A 21,906-nucleotide genomic window follows, 5' to 3' on the forward strand; every position below is an offset into this window, starting at 1 on the left:
AGTCACCCCCAGAAGCACTCAAACCAGGGCCACATATGTAAAATTGAGTTAATTTAGGAGGGCTTTAAGTGAAGACCAGGAAATATAAAGGTCTAATTAGTACGGTAATGAATAAAGTACAGATGTCCTTCTGTTCTCTAGCATGAACACTTAGAGTAGAAATCTGAAGAAGGAAAGATAAAATAAAAAGAAGGAACAGTGAGAAAGACTGGGTAAGATGGAAGAAAACAGAAGGAATGAAGGCAGGGAGGCCAGAAAGAAGGAAGGGAACTAAGTGTGCACATGTCACAGTTACATAGTCAAAGGTTAGCAGAAACACAGACACAGCACAACCCACAGAGAGACAGCCTACAGGGCAGACATGATAATAGAAGATAGAGACCCACAGAGGGAAAAAAGCAAAACAAAACAAGCACACACACACACACACATACACAAAGACAGAACTTCTTCAGTAATATGAGCAATATAGTACTTTTCTGGCTTTTTAAGTTACTAAGACAAAAGGCTTTCTAAAGACCATATGGCTGGGTTTTTTTCCTTTCTTTTTTTCTTTTTTCCTTTTTCTGGGAGACAGAGTCTTGCTCTGTCACCTAGGCTGGAGTGCAATGTGCAGTGGTGCGATTCGGCTCACTGCAACCTTCATGATTCTCCTGCCTCAGCCTCTTGAGTAGCTGGGACTACAGGCACCTGCCACCAGGCCTGGCTAATTTTTGTATTTTTAGTAGAGATGGGGTTTCACCATACTGGCCAGGCTAGTCTCAAACTCCTGACCTTGTGACCCCCCAGCCTCGGCCTCCCAAAGTGCTGGGATTACAAGCGTGAGCCACTGCGCCCGGCCATGGCTGTTTTATAACTACTATCATACATGTCAATTTCACTTGTTGACATTTAGCCGAATATGGAGGTGTGGCTCATAAATCTAGGCTCCTTTTTTAGTTTTCTGCACACACACAAAAAACTAAAAACCTATAGATATACACAGGTCTTTGCTAAATATGAATAAGATTTGTTTGATATTTGGAATACTTCCATTTATCCTTCTCCACTTCACTGGAACATTGCATGAATCATTTAACAGAACTCACTAACATCCTGGAGTAATATTTAAAAGAAGGACCATGTGTTACAGTAGTCATGTGCATACGGAGTTAGCAAGGATCACCTACTTTGATATATTATTATAATTATGTGTGTATAAATGTATGTGTAGTATCTCTATGTGTGTGTGTATGTATATATATATGTATACACACAAATCTGTGGAATGTTTCCGCAGCCAAGTATCCTATTGAATTACAAATAACTTGAAACAGAAATAACCTGATAGAGGAGCACTCAGCTGAAAATGAAGCCTGCAAGCTCCACATATCACTTCCTGTAGCCCTAACCCCTTCTACACGTACCTGTGCCTTCCTCCGCATGCAATACCAGAGCTACTGACAAATGACACTTCCCCAGGCCCACCTCCTTCCAGCCCCACTGAGGAGCTGTGGGCACCTAGAGGTCAATAGGCTTAGCCCCGACACTGCTTCTGCCATGGCCTCATTGGTACTCATGGGGTGCCCTGATGTTTCCATTCACCGGTGGAGGTGGAAGTGGCTGTTTTGCCAGTGCTTACTTCCTAGTTTAAGATTTCATCACATAACCTTTTTTTCTTTAACATTTAATATTCTTATTCAGGTTATTATACAACTGCTCTTTCTGGAGAATGTCAAAGCCACCCGTGACACGGTTCTGAGCCAGTCTGTTCATCTAGACAACGTGGACAGTAGCACTCACCTCCTGGTACTAAAGATCAAGCAAGCAAGACAAGGCATTTAAAAGTGTCTGCACAGTTTCTGAGACACAGGCAGTGCTTCAGGGCATGGAAGGGCTCAGGATGCTCAGTTTACCCTTTGAACCTCATGTTGGCTGGCTGGACTTCTGGGAGCTATCCTGCAAATGTAAATCGTTACTTATAGGGCTGTTCCCATGGTACACAGGCATCGCGTGGGGTTAAAAACCTGTCTGCAGCCTTGGTCTACTGTGTTGCCAAGAGATTGCCCTGCATCTGTTATAAATATAGAAATAAACAGAACATCAAAGCTTGATTCATGAAGGCATAAAATTATAAAAATTGAAGACTTTTGGATCGTGAACTACAAGCTTTCTTCTGATATATGATTTTCTGTTGCTTTTAAAAGATGAGGATATCTTGTTAAACAAAGGCCAGTAGAAGTAAATTCAAAGTAATGGAGAGAACCGTGTTTCACATGTACTCAAGGAGCAATCTCTATTCCTATATATCCTTGCTCCTTTGACCCAAGACCAGCTAAACCCATAGCAAGCCAAGAACCAGACTTCTGGAAGAGTTTGCCACACACTCTCGTTTAGCTCATTTGTATGGAGTGCCTGCTCTGTGACAGCAGAAGTTCCTGGGCAATTTCTTTTCCTTCAAACTCAGGTCAAACCCCCAGTCAGAAGGAGCTGCTCATTCCACTGTGCTCCCTTACATAAATCTGTTGTATAGGAATTACCACAATGTGTTTTCATGACTTGTAGGTGTTAGCTTTCAAAAACTGTGAGTTCCTGTGTCTCATTCCAATGCCTTCTACAGTACTCAGAACACATTTATTCAGTTTTTTTTTTTCATTACCTCCTATAATGTGGCAGGCACTATTCTAGATGTTGTGGGTATTATCAATGAGATAGGAGATTCCTGCTCCACAAAACTTACATTCTTGTGAAAAAAATACAGATTAGGAACAAAGTAAATAAGTAGTTGGATTGTGTGTCAAAAGGTGACAAATTTTTTTCATAAAAAATAAAGCAGAAGGAGAATAATAAAGAAAGCTGGAATAGGGGCTTGTAATTGTAAAGGCTAAGGTCAAGGAAGTTCTTGCTGACAAGGAGGCATTGAGCAAAAACCTGGTGCAAGTGAGCATGTGAGACGCACAGTTATGCAGGGAGCAACATTCCAGACAGTGGGAATAGCATGCCAAAGCCTGAGACTTGGCAGGTCTGGGGGACCCAGCACGGATTCTAGTTGGGCAGGGGGCAATGAACAGGCAGGGAGACCAGGCCAGAGTAAAGATGTGGTCTTTTTCTTTAAGAAAGGGGAAACTCATTGAAGGGCTTCTGACTGTCTCATGGAGTGAATCTTACATGAGGAAGAACAGAGGCAGGAAAGCCGTGAGAAGGTGCTGACAGTGATTGGAGTGAGCTGTGATGGCTTAGGGGCCTGTGACAGCAGCACAGGTGGTGAGAAATGGTCAGATTCATTTTGAAGTTAGAGCCATCAGGATATTTGGACAGACTGGATACAGTATCTGAAGAGGAGAGTCGAGGATGCCTCCAAGACTTTTGAATGTCCCCATTTACTGATATGGGAAGATGATGGGTATATCGATTTATGGCAGAAGATAATGATTTTAATTTTGAATACTTATCAGAGATCCATTTGCAGATGCTGTCTACACAGTCGGTTATATGAGTCTGAAATTCAGGAAAGAGAGAAGTGCTGGGGATGTAAAATTATGGACATGCAAATGTATTGAAAGCCCCACGGAGATCACCAAAAGATCACCACCAAAGAGGATCAAGGATGCACCTTGGGGAATCCAGTGTCAGAGACTGGGGTGTTGAGGAACCAGCAAGCAGACCTGAGAAGATGCAGTCTGAGAGGTAGAGGAAACCAGGGAGGTTGCAGTGTTGGGAAGCCAAGTTTCTTTGTCAATGGCCAGGCTTGTGTGAGCCTTCCAGCCCTTCCTTGAAGAACGCAGAGCTTGCTGATCCTCCAGGACAGACTGTAGGCTCTGGGTCAGCTTCCAAAGACCAGGAGGGTGGCCCTTAGGGTCTTGGGAGAATTACCTTGAGCACTTTGAGGAGTCTAGGAGTCTACTTCGCTCTATTCTCACAGGGGCAATCTGGAAGAATAGAATTTACCCTGAGCCTCGACATTGGAGCAAAGGCAAAGAGAACGCCCCCAGGGGCATGTTACAATATTTCCCTATGCAGGGTTCACTCCCCTGCCCTGATTTTGCAGGGGACCCTAGAAGAACATTCCCCACCCCAGTTTTGAGAACCACCCCCAGGCTAGCCTCCCAGAGTAGTTCCTGTGCCTCAGGCAGAGAACCACAGTGAGAATCCTTTCAACAAAACAAAACAAAAAACCCACTGTTCAGATGCAACTCTTCGTCCCAATCTACATTGTCCATGCCCGGCTGTTCAGCTTTCAATCTCGTCTAAGAGTTCCCGGGTTCTGGCAGTCACTTTGCTTTCTGGCTCGGCAGTCTGACAACACGCCCGTCCTCAGACTCCCTGGGCTGACCCCTTCCTACAAGCAGCTCAGGAATGGGCAGTGGGCGCATTGTTTCCAGTTTTATTTTCTCTTCCCAGTTGAAAATGACCAAATGAAACCAAGTGAGACATTGGCAGAATTAAGAACATCTCCTTTGTATGTCTGATACTTTGATAAAATACACTTATAAAGGAAGACCCTTATTGATTGTAGAAAAATGAACTAGAAACGATTAAACAGAATAGGCTGATTTGTAATTGAGGGGCCAATGGAAACTGCTGGCTAAACAGCCTTGGTTTTAAAGGGGCCAGAACTAGATTGTTACGTGGGTAGGGTTCAGGTGTTCTTATCACAATAAAATAAAATTTTCTTAAAAATATAAGTAAAGGGATAGAATTAGGGAAAGAACTTACGATCTTGGAAGGAAAGAAGTTGTAAGCACTTTAAAGACAGTTATAGAGAATCAACATGTTAAATAGAAATGCGTTTATCATGAATTACAAGCTACATTATTTATTCTCAAAACAAACAAGGGTAGATAATGTAAAATAAAATATTTCTCTAGTAACATCCTGTACGAGGCCTACACTGGTAAATAAAACAGATTTTTTGTCTTTAAAAAGTAGTCAGTATATTAAAAAGGCAGAATTATATATGATAAAGTTTTGTTTTCTAAAAAAATATAGTTTTTTCCTTTTTTATTGTCTCCCCAACGAAATTGTAAAGCCGAAGGCAGATAATCTGCTTTCTTCTTCTGAATGGGTGGACAGATGGATGAGTGAATGACAAAATAGCTACAATTCAAAGTAATAAGTGTTTTGAAACAGACAAGTAAAGAACTGCTTAGGGAACACAATGGGAAAAAGTCTTAGTCTGGGAGGTCATGGGGATACCTCATGGAGAAGGTGGTGTCAGTCTTGAGCCTGAAAGAACGAGTACAAATTCCATACGCCAAAAGACAAAGGAAAGAATTATGTCAGGCATGGCCTAGAACAGAGTTGAGATGGAAAGAACGTTTTCTAACATGAAAAATTAGAAGTAGCGTTAGATGTAGGATTTTCTCAGAAAACAGGATGGTGATGATATTGAAAAAACAAAATTTGTTGGTGGGAAGGGGGATAAAAATGATTTTCTCCTACAGGGAGAAGAAACTAAATGAGAAGAAAAATGATGCAAGCAAAAAACCCAAATGAAAAGGTAGCAAAGGAGAATATCAAAGATAAAAATGAACTCACAAGATACAGCTGAATACATCAACAGGTTAAACATACAGGGATAGATAATGTAAAATAAAATATTTCTCAAGTAACATCATGTATGAGGCCTACACTGGTAAATAAAATAGATTCCTTGTCTTCAAAAAGTAGGCAGTATATTAAAAAGTCAGAATTAGGTATGATAAATTAAAACTTTTTTAAAGGTATGTTTTGAGATGGAGGGGGCAGGGGAAACTGTGACACCAGGGCTCAAAGTGCTCTATGCAAAAAGTTTCATTAGTCAAGAAGGCAGCAAGGCTTGGTCTTTGAACACTTTTCCAAGGCCACACAGCTAGTCAGGGAAACAGCCCTGGAAACCAGGGCTGCTGTTAACCCAGTGTTCCTTCCACCACAAAAACTCTCGGCTTTTCTGCCAACCTTCATACCACAGAATTTGACAAACCAGTCAAATTCTAGGCAAGGGTTTGCAGTAGAGTTTTGAGAATTTGCCCATTGAGACGAAATATTGGAAACCAGAGCACATGATATTTGGATTGTAGGGAGTTCATTTGTCAACATTATGGGACACATTTTATTTCAGTTCACATTTTAAGCAGCAAAAAAATTTACAAGGTGTCAGAAACATTATGTTTACAAGCATATAATATAATTAAAATGAGACCTCAAATAGGTATAGTTTACTTAAAAGATAGCAAGATAGGAAGTATTCTGCCTGATGATTAAAGTTCATGCATTTCTTCAAGTAGGACCGGGGAGAAACGAGATATGCTGTCAAATAATTTTGCTTGCATTGGAGGTGCTGAAGAGTGCATGAGGGTGAGAAGATTTGGACCAAAGAGAGCCAATGACCTGTGCAGTGCCTGAGCAAGTCCAAAGGAGCTTTAGGAATTTAGTTTCTAAATTACCAAAGCTGCAAGGGAGCTGTGTGACAGACATATGGAATTTGACGGAGACTTCAGATTCTGTCAGAGACATGTAATGAAATACTCTGAGAACACAATCTAGGTGGTTATAGAGTCATCTGTGGAAGCATATAAAATAGGATCTTAAAAGTTTCCATCCTTAAACTCTGATTTCTGATACATGATGAATGTTTAAGGAAGATCTGGTTGATTTCAAACACTTCTAAGAGATAAAAACAAAGATAGACCAAGAGTTGTGCATTTTGCCACACTACTGTCAAGATTTGGACATTTGTTCTGTATTCTGCTGTTTTTCTTCAAATAGAAATGCAAACAATGATTAACATTCCCCAAGAATTCATAGATCAAGAAAATACCAAAGAAACCCAGACTTTTGACTTTTCAGCCAACCTTCATACCACTAAAAATTAGCAATGGTGAGAAGAGTTTTTCTAAGTAATTAGTAAAGTTCAACCTATGGTCTCTGTGATGTGTGCCTCTCACACTTCCAAACACCCATTAATTTCTTATAAATCTTGTTAAAAGGCCAGAGAGAGCCCTGGAGTCTGCATTTCCAGTGAGCCTCCAGGGGATGCCATGGTTCTGAGCCGGCAGGCTCTGGGGGCACCTCTGAGTCCCAAGCTGGACGTGATCTCCTCTCACACTCAACAATGCTGTTACATAACACCCTGGGTTTGTTACCAATGCTGTGAATTGCATATCCACTGCAACATCTAATACTGTGCTAGAGCACAAGAACAAATATCAAAGGAAATATTCATGCCTCAGTCAAGAGTGGCAAATTCTGCTGTGTAAAAGTATTTATGTTACAAGAAAAGAAAAGCTAAATGGATGAAAAAATTATCTCTGTAGGTAAGCTCTGACAATGCAAAAGCAGCAATACAAGTCAATCCTCACATATAGCCTGCAGTGGTGATATTTTGCCACAGTTTTAGAAGATGTCTGATTTTTAGAGATGTTAGTGCCTTAGACTCTCAAATCCTGTAATCTATTGGTTGACAGAGGCCACCAATATCCTTGTGATAATAGTTGAATGTAGAGAAAAACAAGCAAAGAAAATGAAGCACGTTTTCCTGCTCTTATTTTGTTTCTGAGTCTCTTAACTCTATGGACATTTATTCATTAGCTCCATAGTATTTTTCTAAAATACAGATATTAAGATTTAAAGTACACCTTAGACAAGTTGGGGAGTGCTCTGTCCTGTGTAATCACCATTTTATATATATACATATATATACACACACACACTATGCTTTATTACAGTGTGTTGGTTGGTATAATCATGGTTATATATATTATGTACTATGTAATTTATGTAATATATACATTTTATTACATACATGTGATAAAAACTGGAAAAACCTTAACTATTTAGTCCTTTGTGGTTAGGGTACTATGAAGGAAGAGGATTCCACTTTTAGTCCATTTGTAAATGACTATTACAGGCCTCAGGTGTAGGTTAAGTGACTCACACCTCCCATACTGCAAAATCAGCCTTGGAAGTACAAGGCCCTTGATAGGTCATCGCTTGGGAGATGGCATTTCAAAAGAAAAAACAAATAAAATGGACGTATATTTGAGTCATTCCTAGATATTTTAACATCTACTTAAAATCACATAATTATCTTCTAGGAAACAATTTAGAAGGAAATGGTAGTGGTCTGCTTTTTTAAATTTTTTTTTTAATTTTGATTTTATTTGTATTTTATTTTATTGTATTTCCTAGATTGCACAATCTAGGCTCACTGCAACCTCCACCTCCTGGGTTCAAGCAATTCTCCTGCTTCAGCTTCCCTAGTAGATGGGATCACAGGTGCGTGCCACCACCCCTGGCTAATTTTCATATTTTTAGTAGAGACAGGGTTTCGCTATGTTGGCCAAGCTGGCCTCAAACTCCTAACCTCAAGTGTTCCACCTGCCTTAGTCTTCCAAAGTGCTGGGATTACAGGGATGAGCCACCATGCCCGGCCAGCAGTCTCTTTATAATTAGCAGTGCAGGGAATTATGAAGATGTGGCAGGGTTTGTCGGAAGGTTAGGATACTTTTCAGCTTGATATATTAATTTATTGATAAAATTTAAATTAATAGTCCCCCCAAGTATGGATGGTAAAGTGGCATGCAGCAGCCTGCAGTGGCAGCAGACAATATCCCGTGGCTGCAGGGGGTGCGGGCTCTGGACTGGAGACGGGACCTGAGTCCTGTCTCTGGTTCAGTCGCTTCCCTGTCACAGGCCAGGTATAAAGCACTTAACTTCCATGAACTCAGCACATATGAGTAAATGCAGGTAATGTCATTTGTCCTGACGACCTTACGGGCTTGCCCTATGGCTCCAACCAGATGCTGTGCACATTGTTCCAACAAATCATTCAGTGCGTACCTGTTGAGGCCCACTCAATACACCTTCAGCGCTAAATGCTAGAATAGGCTATGCAAATACATAAACATACAAGAGCGTTAGAGGTCATCAGCTTTTCTTGTTAAACTACAAACTCTTTTTTGTTTTTGTTCTTATGGAAAGCTTCCCCAATATATTTTAAGACACTTTTCTGCCCTAGTAAGAACAGTACAGTAAACAAAAAATAATCTCTGCAATGCTTCTGTTGGTGTGAGACCTCCAGCCTCATGTTCCACACGGAGCCCCTCCATCACACAGAGGCATGGACAAGACCGATGCCGGGGTGACTGAACCCTACAGACAACTCCCCCACACCCTGGAGGGACACTTCTCCCTTCTAAATTAATCCTCATCATCAGCTTCTTGGGTGATCAGTCTCGAGTCCCTCTCAAAGTGGCTTATAGGTAAAAAGGGTTTTCTTGAAGGCGTTAGTTTCTTGGATTCTAATGTTCAGGTCTGTCCTAGTATTGAAAAAGATACATTGCCAACATGATATAGGAGTTACGCTATTAAATCTCTAAAACATTCATTGAGCCCCACATTTGGAAATAATACCACAAAAAGGAAAGAAGAGAGTTTCTCCCTTACTTTCTCTAACCTCATGATTAAAATGATTAATTTCCTTTTGCCTGGCTGATGGACTTATGGAACACTTAACTATTAGAAATCAGGATCAGTTCACTTTTTTCTTTAGTTGTCACCTCCAGAAATCTTTATGTAATAAGTTCCAATAAAATTATGACCACTAAAGGAAACTGAATTCTAAAAAAAAACTTCCAAAATATTAAAGTATTTATTACTGATATAAAGACTATAGTGAATGAAATAAGATAAAAGAAAAACTAGAAAGCCATCTAGATCTGTAATGCATAACAATTTTCACATACTCATGAAATGTTATTGTTAAATCTATAACTAGGCCAGGCATGGTGGCTCACACCTATAGTCCCGGCACTTTGGGAGGCCAAGGCAAGGAGATTACTTGAGGTCGAGAGTTTGATGGAGACCAGGCTGAGCAACATAGTGAGAACCTCATCTGTACAGAAATAAACAAAATTAGCCGGGTGTGGTGGCGCATGCCTGTAGTTCCAGCTACTCCAAAGACTGAGGTCGAAGGATTGCCCGAGCCCAGGAGGTTAAGGCTCCAATGAGCCAAGGTCACGCTACTGTACTCCAGCCTGGGTGACAGAGTGAGATCCTGTCTCAAAATAAATAAATAAAATAAACCTATAATTTATTGATTAGAGAGCTCATAAAATATTTAACATTTTAAAACTTAGAGGAAAATGCCAAATGATAGGATTTTATATAAAGTAAGAAATTATGTAAAATAAAACAAAGAGAGAAACTTCAATTAAAACTTTCATTACCAAACTTAAGCTGACAAATTGGTACACAGCAAAAAGACCGTGAATGGACAGAGAGATTTGACTCTAATATGCTTAAGAGGCCTGAATTCATTTGTCTCTCTAAGTAGTCACATACGAGTCATTTCAGGGGCTAGAATATATTTTCCTAATTAGAGGAAGGGGGCTGGACTGGTGTAAAAACACTTTGCCAATGCAAGAGACAATTACCAATATTAGTAGATGCAATAGCATGAGGTTCAGACTAAGGATAATAGTAATAAAAGAAAAGCGCAGAGATAATTCAATGGTCATGATTTAGAAAGACACAGGAGAGCCTTCTCGACACCACCTGTAACCTGAATCGTGTTAGAGGAAAGACTGGAAATGCTAATAAGGAATATGATTAAAGGTGGGCCTGTGGTTATAAATTGCTTTTTTAATGGTGATGATAGTAGCTGACATAGAGTATAATAAGAAGATGAGAATGTCAGTATCAATTTTATTAGTGCCATGAACAATATACAGTATATTTAAATTAGCTTCATTTGTATTAGTACTTTTGTAAGTAGTCGCCCTAGAAGCAATAACATGTCCAATGCATTCTAAAAAGAAGAACCAAATAAAGTTGCCAGTGTTCTCTACAAAATAGCCATAACTTTTACGCTGGGGAAAACATGCCACATTTCCTAAGATATTCAGAATTCAGGCACACAGTTGTGCTGGATCACAACAAACCTGTGGAAAAAATTGCAAGAGGAATTGCAGGAAATGGACAAAAATTTAAAAGATGCTAAAAATATAAGCTTCCATATGAATCAGTACTTTTCCCCCAAGATTTACATAGAATAATAATTAAAATCTATGTCTGGGTCAACTTAAACTACTTAAGAAACAACTTGGGGCCGGGCGCTGTGGCTCAAGCCTGTAATCCCAGCGCTTTGGGAGGCCGAGGTAGGTGGATCCCAAGGTCAGGAAATCGAGACTCTCCTGACTCACACAGTGAAACCCTGTCTCTACTAAAAATACAAAAAATTAGCCGGGCGTGGTGGCACATGCCTGTAGTCCCAGCTACTCCAGGGGCTGAGGCAGGAGAATAGCTTGAACCTAGGAGGCGGAAGTTGCAGTGAACCGAGATTGCTCCACTGCAGTCCAGCCTGGGCAACACGGTGAGGCTCCACCAAAACCAAAAAGAAACAACTTGGGACCTTGTCTGTCTAAGCACAGTCATTCTGTTGAACAGAAATGATTATAAAATTTCAAATAATCACTTAGTGATTTTTATAAGCTGGATCTCGTTAAAGAAAAATAGGTGAATTAATGTTTTTTATAAATTTTCCCAACAATTATCATCAGCTTTCTGAGTTACTCTAATAACAAATAAGTTAAAATGAAATATCTGACAAAAAATAATCTTTAGAGAATTAGGAAAACAGAAACATTATTATCTTAAACTACATTATTTGTCCAAATTTAAGAAAACTAGGCTGTTTGAAAGATAAACCATAAGGGTTAAAAATATAGACTGTGAGAAATTTGTTGCTTACATCGCTTTTTGGTTTCTACTCTAAACAGTATTAATTGTGTGTGAGAGAAAGACTAGTCTGGTGGGTGAGAAGCTGGCCTTTGAGTCCGAAGTCTGGATTGCCTACCAGCTGTGTAGCCTTGGGTTATTTCCATAAATTATTTATTTTCACTTTATTCATCTGAAAATTGAAATATCAGAGTTTCTGCCTTATAAGGTTATCGGGAAGATTAAGTGAGATAATAGAGATTAAGAAAGCCCAAGAGTGTCTGGCACATAGGACCCCAATAAATATTAGTTTATTGGCTGGATGTGGTGGCTCATGCCTGTAATCCCAGCACTTTGGGAAGCCGAGATGGGCAGATCACCTGAGATCAGGAGTTTGAGACCAGTCTGACCAACATGGAGAAACCCCGTCTCTACTAAAAATACAAAATTAGCCCAGCATGGTGGCGCACGCCTGTAATCCCAGCTACTCTAGGGACTGAGGCAGGAGAATCACTTGAACCCGGGAGGTAGAGGTTGTAGTGAACTGAGATCGTGCCATTGCACTCCAGCTTGGGCAACAAGAGCAAAACTCTATCTCTCTCTCTATATATATATACATATATATATAATTATTATTAATGCTACTGACATGCTCAAATAGTAATTTCTATTTCTCCACATAGAGCACAGTAAACATTTCTTCCCACAAATTTGCTTCTCTCTGCTAATACCTAACTTTTTCTCTATGAATTATATTTTTCTTTTTAGGCCAATGTACACACATTAATTCCTTAAAGATTATCTTGTATAAAAGTTGCCTTCAAGAAACATCACTAAAATTAAGGGCTTTTTTTCTCCAAATGGCTTGATTCCTTTAAAAGGCTCTGGTGTCCCTCACCATGTAAGTGAGTGGCCTCGTGTCCACGGGCACACTGATTCTACAACAAGAACCAAGAAACCACTCCAGGGACTGCAAACACGTCCCCCACTTGGAGCACTGGGTCATTTTAAACTTCTCTTGAACATTCTACAGGGGATATAAATAAAGCCTCCAGAAAGATAAGAATTTTAAATAAGAGCAAATTCTAAAGGCAATAATTTAAATGACCAAGGTTATTCAACAGTTTAATCCTGTCCAAATGTAGGGGTATACTATATGTCCTGTTCTTATCAAAATACTTTCAAAATCAAAATTCTTAAGCTGGGTGCAGTGGCTCACTCCTGTTAATCTCAGAGCTTTGGGAAGCTGAGGTGGGAGGAACGCTTGAGCCCAGGAGTTTGAGACCAGCCTAGGCAACATAGCAAGACACTGTCTCTACTAAAAATATAAAAATTAGCCAGGTGTGGTGGCACATACCTGTACTCCCAGCTACTCAAGAGGCTGAGGCAGGAGGATTGCCTGAGCCCAGGAGTTTGAGGTTGCAGTGAACCATGATCGCACCACTGCACTCCAGCCTGAGAGACTGAGTGAGACCGTTTGAGACCATGTCTCAAAAAAATAAATAGATAAAAATAAAATAAAATTCGTAAGACAAAATTGATTACACAGGTAGGGCCATGGATTCCCTACTGAAAAACTCCACAGAGAAGAGCATCTGCATGAATTCTAACAGATAAGTGTTTTGCTACATAAATGAACCAAGGCTATGACAGAGATCATAAGCCACATGGAAGCAACAGTGACAGCCTGTGTTTTAGGGGAATCACAAGCTCAGTTGCCTGGAGAAAGAACTGTGTAAATTGCATACCTTACAAAGTTTAAGTGTATTAGACACTGTTACACATCCTCCATTTTTCAAACATTTCCCTGAGGAACAAATACAGACCACTGCTGTTTCTGGAAAGGTGGACTACATAGTGGATTTGGGACTTCCTAGGTTGTCAATAGCACATGTAGATAAATATACAGAGCAATTATCTTGTTCCTGACAGAAAATGTGTCATCTGCATGTGTTTCTTCCTAAAAAAATATACTTTCTTTTGACTACACCTTGACAAAGACACTGAAAGAAAATCTAATTAGAATTTATCCTGGAAAACATGTTAGGGTGGAATTTTCACAACATTGTCTAGGTGTAGTAGCAACAATATCTGTGATGAAAATGCATGAACCCACTCAAAAAAAACTATTGGTCACACTATGTTCCCATGTTTAGGTTAAAAAATTAGTTGCCTGATGGAATCATCTAATAATAATAATTATTATTATTATTATTATTTTGAGATGGAGTCTCACTCTGTCACCCAGGCTGGAGTGCAGTGGTATGATCTCAGCTCACTGCAACCTCCACTTCCCAGGTTCAAGCAATTCTCCTGCCTCAGCCTCCTGAGTTGCTGGGACTATAGGTTCACGCCGCCATGCCCAGCTAGTTTTTTGTACTTTAGTAGTATCGGGGTTTCACCATGTTGCCCAGGCTGGTCTCGAACTCCTGAGCTCAGGAAATCTGCTCACCTCGGCCTGGAATCATCTAATTATTTAATGCAAGAAGTGGATAACTTAGGATCTGGGTTATCCACCAGTCAGGTTCATGGATAACAGCTCAGCTCTTCCCTGACCATCAGTGTGAAATCCAACCGCATGCGAGGTGTGCACAAAGGGAGCACACGCTTGATGAAGAAAAGTGGGCTACCACTCACATCACAGCAAAACGTTGTTTTGTTATGTCATTAATACAATAGATTGAGTTGTTCGGGATCAAGTATCAGTACAGTTATTCTCCTCTGCCTTCCTGGTGCATACAGAGCGTCTGGATGAAAAAAGCCCTTTCGCCAATTCCTTCTGTTAAAACAAGTATTCTGAGGCTTCAGAAGTACAAATTATTCAAATAATCAAAGCCCATTAATGTGAAAAAAAGTAATACAGGGCAAATCTTACCTGAGCTCCTGGATTAGCGAATCCATTGGCACTGTTGACAAAAAAAGAAGAAAAAGAAGACCCAATCAGTTGATAATTTTCAAAACTGTATAATGGAAACTTTTCACCCACCTAGAGGTAACGACCAACAAGTTTCTCACTGGGTGGGTTTATCTTTTCTTGCTCTGGTTCTTTGGAGATGAGAGGACAGATGGATGTGGCCCAGAATAGGCAGACTGTGGGTTGAGTACCTTGGGTGACCCTGGGGCCTGGTAATCATAGATTGGATTTTCCAGGTACCTGTCCTTAAAGATTCATTGAAAATTCACAGGAGCACAAATGACTCAGATTATTTTTTAAATACATTTTATTTTTAGTAGAAAATTATTCAAAAGGAATCTCAAGATTATATTTTTAGTAATATTAACACATATTCAAATAAAACTGGTAAAACTTTACTAAATAAATATGTCCCATGCTTTTACTCGTAAACTTCCTCCATATAGAAACGGGAGGATGAGCTTCAGCCATGTTAATATCACCAACCTTTTAAAAATGAAGAACTTACAGGAAAAACAGCTTTGATTTTTCTGACTGAAATGATGGGAACTAAAGAAGTTCATGTTTATAAATACCTGCCTACACAAGGATAAGCAGCATATTGAGAGAGACAACAGGTGGTTTCAAAGATTACTCATGCCTCACGAGAAACAGTTGTTTCATTTCTAGAAGAACATTTTGGCTCTATTAAGGGTGTTCATGCCTGTGCCAGAGGAATTTAAAGTCCAAAAGGAATTGCAAATTTTAAAAAACCCACATTTTAAAAGTATGACAGAATACTGTGCTTTTAGAAGTCAAAAGAAGAAATTCAAATAATCCAAATACACACCCTAGCATGCTGATATTTATGGCAGGCATAAACTTATTCCAAATAATGGGTCAAATAGCTTTTCTTAAGCTGGTATCCTATTGAGAAGTTTGCTCCATAAAAAAGCTATTGTTTAGAAATACTACATTCCAAATATTAGGATATATAATGTGGTTACTTTAAAAGTAATATAAAGTAAGACTGGAAAATAATACAGTATAAAATTTCTGTTTAGGTAGAAAAAAGTCTCATGAGCACAGCATTATTCTGCATTTTGGTTACCATGGTTAATGATAAGCATGGTTATATTTTAACTGAAAACAATTATCCTTGAATTTATTAAAAATTTTGGGATTCTGGACTTTGCTCAAAGAGGAATTAACTACCTTGACTACATATACAAATATACAGATAATGAAAGCATTCCATTTGATCAGCCACTGTCAACTGTACATCTCAACACCCTTCTAAAGAGCTGCAGGGTTACGGCTTTGCCGCAGCTCTTCCTCTGTGAGGTGGATTCCAAGGAGGGTGGGGTGGGGAGGGGGGGTAGGGAACAGCTATCCGAGTATTTTCAGAGGCTGTGGTGAACCTAGAGTTTTCCACTTAGAATTAAGGGTCACAAAAATATAGCCAATTATAATAAAATTTATTTTCCTTAAGGGGTATTATTGCCAGTCAATCCTGTTTTCCAGATGTTTAGATCATCAAGGGCCTGTTTATATTTCAATATTACATTACCATCTGTTGGTTACAAAAAGAGAGGGATAACCAGCAAGTTAAACCTTCCAAACATCAGAGCTGCTGGAAATTCCCAGCAGAGACAGTCAAAAAACAAACACCATCATTTTACTTGAACTGAGTTTAGGTTGGGAACCACTAAACCAGATAACATAAAAATCAAAACCTGCTTTGGCAATAAACTAATCATTCTGTCTTTTCCTTTGGCCATTAATTTGAAGTTTTCCATGAAACATCCTTCACTTGCTGAACCTTATGCTGTTTTGCGTGATGTTCAAATCCACTCATGATTGCATTTTGTAAAAATTAGCATCGTATATCATTTGGACTTTTCTGAATTCTTTAACTCCTAGTTCATAATATTTTGCCTCTCCATGCCAAGAGCCAGTGTCCTAGCTTGATTTGAAAAAAGAAGCCCCAAGGAAGTTGTAGTCATTCTGACTGCACAGGAGGGACTGAGCACTGGAACTCTCATATTTCATGGTGTGGTAGGCATAGTGTCATAGAACCTGCTTGCTAACTCACCCTCAGTTCCTTTAGAGCGAGTACGCAGCGTTTTATCTTCAGCCTCTGCATCCATCTATAACATGAACACAAAGTCCTAAGGTCATTCCTTTGACATTGACCAAAATATGAAAACATGTAATTAGAAGTTCTGAAGGTCATTATGAAAAACAGTAGCCTTCCATGCTCTTGACTCACAGCCCGGCTCTATAGTACATAACCGTGACTCCCCACACACACCACCAGCTTTGGAAATACATCCACAGTTGCTGGAAACCAGAGAGAACAGCGACAAGAGGGCAGATGTCCTTGTCCACAAGTGTTTGAAGTGACTCAAACACTTCTGGCATTACAAAGATGGAAAAAGGCTCGTCTCATTAACAGTGGCTGTGAAGGAGACGAAACCTCACATGTCAAACCAAAAGATTTCAGACCAATTTACTAAAATCTAAGTCCTTTCTTCTGAATACATATCTCTTTCTAAGCTTGGGAAAAAAATGATTCCTTGTGAAAAAAATACCATGAAGACAAACCCCTGAAATGCCCCCAGAAAATACCATTAGAAATTTTGATTATCAACAATGACATACGTTTACTCTTATAATTTCAGAATAAATGCCAGTTATAATCATTCAAAGGTATAAGGAAGGTGAAATTTGAGTGATATATATGTCAGTGTCAAATTCCCCAAAACATCATTACTAAATATTTTAAATGTCATCAAATCAATTATCAAAGGGATGCAAAGACTTTAAAAGCCTGTTGTTTTCAGACTCTGACCATGATACACTCATCCATTTCACTAGAATCCACTAATCATCTCTTAGTCTAATTCACTTCTGTACATTATCAGAAGAAATTCTTAAACGTAAATAAGTTGCTTTGCTTGTTGAAAGTCAGAGGCAGGCAGAAGGTGCGCTCAGTGGCTCCCATCCTTAAATCCTGACACTAGCTCCGATGCGGTGTGACTGCAATGGTAATGGGAGCTGCATTTCTGCTCTCAGAGGCTGAGTTGTGATTGAAGGCACTGACCTGCCATAGACTTATAATAGGGGAGCAGGTGTGGCAATGATGGACTTTAATTTCCTTTAATAAACCTTTTATGTGCCACACTTTTACTGCCATTCGACGCTCTCCAAGGTCCTGCACATAATAGGTTCATTACTTTTGATTACTATAGTCTATTGAGACAAACAACTCCAGAACACACTATATATTATGTTCAGTTAAACCAATATAGACTATTTATCCATTGTGCATTTTTTCACCTGCAACACTACAGACAAAATTAACGACAGCTCTCGTAAGCTAAAACTATTAAAACCACCAGAACTCTTTTGTCATCATTTCATAATAAACACCACACCAATCGCTGAACTGCTTTTTAAACTAGCAAACAAAAAGTGTTCACTGCCTTTGCTGAACGGCAGTTGCTATAGTCTAAATAAAATGGTCCATTGTTATGAATACTTTAAAACTACAAAATAAGAGAAAACAACAATGAAACACGGGTGATTTTTTTCCTGTCGATTTTCCTTCTTTTCAAGCCATATGAGTTTATGACAGATGTGACACTGCCTAAGATGAAAATGGCTTGGTTTACTCAGGATAGTAAGCACTGCGTTGTGAAATCCCCCTCTGCCCGTGAGTATCTCTGTTGCATACAAAGTGGCTCAACTCTAGCGAACGCCCCTCCATGTGCTAAATGAATAACTAGATGACAAGAGATCAGTAGCATGTGAGGGTTAAAATAATGAAAACCAACACATATTTCTGAGGAAGCCACTTCTATGTGTGAGCCTCCACAAAGCAACACCAATCTATTGTTATCTTGCCACATGGATGCTATTAACTCACCCTAACCCTCTGAAGAATTACCCAGAAGGCAAGAATGAACTCCGTGAGTTTCTTTAGCAAAACTAAACATAACCCGCAAAGAGTGCCAGTGGACACAAATCAAAATTTCAGAAGCACACTTAAGTGCAATCTTCTTTAGACCAGCTTTAAGCTGAATTCTATTTTGCAATTCAGCTACCCAAGGGCCTGGTTGCCTTGTCACCACTCCAGGCAGCCGCTCCCCACTAAAGTCATTGGAAAGGATACATAAATATTCATGGACCTCCCTTTGACTGTGCTTGGAATGCTGGTCTCATAATTGTGTTCTGTTTGAGCTATTGTCCTCTTGTTGGTCTAGGATATAGATATCCTATACAAACATATTTAAAAACTGAGAACTCATTCATAGAACTAAGTTTTCAAATTTAACTTGTGGGTCAAGTTGCAGGAGTGAAATGGATCAAGGCCATAATATACAACTCAATTGTTTCACTTGCTTTCTCTTCTTCACACGTAAAAAACAAAAGTTACTACATTGTGTCTACTCAAGTCTGGGGGTCATTGGGAAATAAGAACATAAGAAACCCAAGGCGTATGTGTTTTTCAGTGTGGAGAGTTTATTGCTCAGGAGATAGTGCTTTCTTCTCATAAATCTCAATTCAAAAATAGGTTTTGGTTTCTAGAACCTTGTCTATGGGAGTAGATATTTTAAGTATTCTTCATTTGGATTATTCTCATGGACCCCAATAAATTGCCAATGGAAAGGTTTAAGTCTTGTAAAATCAGGCCTCATGTTCAATGAGTTCCTTGTCCAAGTAATGGATCATTAGAAGTGGAAAAAGATTTCTACTTCAGTGTGTGTGTTCAGGCCCCTGGGATGGGGTGGAGGTAGATTATCATTCTTTCAAAGTCTTCCAGAATTAGAGATGAGGCACATGATTATGATGTGATTCAAGAAATCAACCTAATTTGTACTGCAGTCTTGAAAATTACACTTCTTATTGGGAACTTTGTTTTCTTCTCCCTGGAAAAGAAGACTTGATCGTCTTTACTGCTTAAGCCCCGATACTACTGACAAGCTTGTAATTAATTCTGTAAAACCTAACGAGTCATTTCTTTTCTCAAAACAGATGTTTTATTTTTTTAAAAAGCTGTCCCTTTCCAAATTTCTCAGGGCATTTATATACTTCATTCTCATATACCTCATTATAGATGAAAACCGACAGAAGGTATATTCTGAAATTCCTATAATGGGTTCTTCCTGGCTTTGAGAATCTACTTCTCGATAGGAGTAAGAACAGTAAGGGTAAACTCTGCCACTCTTATTTTCCCTAACTTGAAACTACTTTAAGAAAAAAGTTCAGTTTAAATGATAACTATCAACTTATTATGTACAATAGTTACATAAAAAGGAGAAAAAAGTGGTTCTTGCTCAGTCACTAATTCTTAATAATGCCACGAAAAAACATTTTGAAAAGGGCTTAATGTTCCAGTTTTCTGGGGAGAGAGGTGAATGCAAGGTGAAATGGCAATAGGAAAAGACATGTATAAAATAAAGAGGCCAAAAAGCAAAACTTGGAGGAAAACATGCAAGTGCTAACAATGGAAATAAGCAGGCATACAATGAGGAAGAAAAATGACCAGAAAATGGAATTGAACTCTTGAGTTGAGTTTGGAAAGCTCTCATTTAATATCTTTATGTACTTACAAACCTATAAACAGATGTATAAAGTGATTTCCTAGTACTTGTACTTGACGTCTTTTCTTACTGGAGTTTACATCAGGGGCAATAAGCAGGTCTCTTCCACATCGCCCCAGTGCACAGATCTGGTACCTTCTTTTGGACTGAAGAGGAAGTCCTGGAATTGCTGTTTTGTGGGAGGGAAGAGATTCAAGGAGCAGGACATAGAACTCATAAACTCCATTTTGCTTTCATTCACACAAGCCAATTACTGACATGTGTGGAGGTTTTATTTCCCTTAGATTTTATTTTTCACTTAAAATTCTATTTTAACCTAATGACAAATAAAATGAAAACACAAAACAAAACCCAGCTGTCCAAGTAAAAATTTAATTACTTATTAAAAAACACTGTCTAGTTAGATATATCATGCAGGTAGCTACTCTTTGCTTTTTTTTTTTTTGAGATGAGATTTTGCTCCTTTTCCCCAGGCTGGAGTACAATGGCATGATCTCGGCGCACTGTAACCTCACCTCTGCCTCCCGGGTTCAAGTGATTCTCCTGCCTCAGCCTCCCAAGTAGCTGGGATTGCAGGCTTGTGTCACCATGCCTGACTAATTTTTTTTTTTTTTTTTTTTTTTTTTTTTTTTAGTAGAGACTGGGTTTCACTATGGTGGTCAGGTTGGCCTTGAACTCCTGACCTCAGGTGATCCACCTGCCTTGGCCTCCCAAAGTGCTGGGATTACAGGGGTGAGCCACCACACCCGGCTGCCACTCTTAATTTAAGAAGTCCATCACACACATTCAACTTGCAGTAAGCTCCCTTTTGAACCAGATTTTGCTCTGCTCATCTCCTGAGATTTTTGACCTGGCAGTGCGGCTCCATCGCTGTTTCACATTGCTCTTGTGAGATGTCGTTTCAATCCTGGGGACTCACAGCAATGGTGGGAGGAAGATCTGTGACTGCTGAGAAGAGCAGCTGGGGTCCTTTCCATGAGGAACGCTTTATCTACAGTGGACGCTTCCTTTTCAAAAAACAAGTGTTTAAAAAAAATGGTGAAGAAAAACTCAGGAAGTTGGAAATGGCTAGGCCCAGAAAACCGAACAACTAGATGACGCCAGCATCTTGGACTGAAACTTGGCCAAATTGAAGAACAAAGAATCTTCCACTGAGTGCCCTTTCTTTTGATGATTCTGGCATCATTTTGTTTTAAACATAGCTTTGGGGCAGCTCACAATGGGAGCAAAGATGTTTACCTGTCACACAGCAGAAATCATGGGAAAAATGAGCTGCAGTACTAAAAGGATGCTAGTTGACTTGTGGAGAGGAATACTAAGAATGTTTAAGTATGTTTTTTCTCTGTTCTTCCCTTCTTCTTATTTTTCTAGTTTTGTTTTCATACATTTATTAGTAACTCAGGAAGAATAGGAACAAATTCAGAAAGTAAACTTTAAAAAAAATTAAATTCTAACAAACCCATATCTTTTTTATGCCACCTGTGATGACATATTTATAATTTTCAGAACTTTTCATCTTTTATTTGCACACTATTCTTGATTTCAATGCTCTGTTCTCATATACCTCTTATTGTACTGTCTTTGGTTCTATATAGAGAGCTGAAGAATCGAAGGATGTGTGCACTTTGGATTTATGATCTTTCTCCTTGTCTCCCCTAATCGCTCCTACCCCTGTAAATACCAAACTCAAAGAAAAACCTAGATTCAGTACGCTGTCATTTTAAGTAC

The 21,906-nt window shown here is 39.2% G+C and overlaps 1 protein-coding gene across 9 annotated transcripts in view; it reads right to left on the bottom strand.

The window, feature by feature from the left end:
• ST18 (ST18 C2H2C-type zinc finger transcription factor) overlaps positions 1 to 21,906 on the bottom strand; it is a 146,204-nt gene that overhangs the window by 89,336 nt on the left and 34,962 nt on the right. For 5 of the 9 annotated variants that reach the window (XM_073998811.1, XM_045398240.3, XM_073998807.1 and 2 more), the window contains 2 exons: positions 16,665 to 16,719; positions 14,552 to 14,582 (listed from right to left, as the gene is read on the bottom strand). In XM_073998811.1, the coding sequence (XP_073854912.1) occupies positions 14,552 to 14,582; positions 16,665 to 16,719 (86 nt within the window). Of the gene's footprint in view, positions 1 to 14,551; positions 14,583 to 16,664; positions 16,720 to 20,191; positions 20,348 to 21,906 lie in introns of all 9 variants that reach the window. The other 4 variants (XM_005563304.5, XM_073998809.1, XM_065519215.2 and 1 more) reach the window with 1 other exon arrangement.

This window comes from Macaca fascicularis, chromosome 8, assembly GCF_037993035.2.
Source record: "Macaca fascicularis isolate 582-1 chromosome 8, T2T-MFA8v1.1".
NCBI lineage: Eukaryota > Metazoa > Chordata > Mammalia > Primates > Cercopithecidae > Macaca > Macaca fascicularis.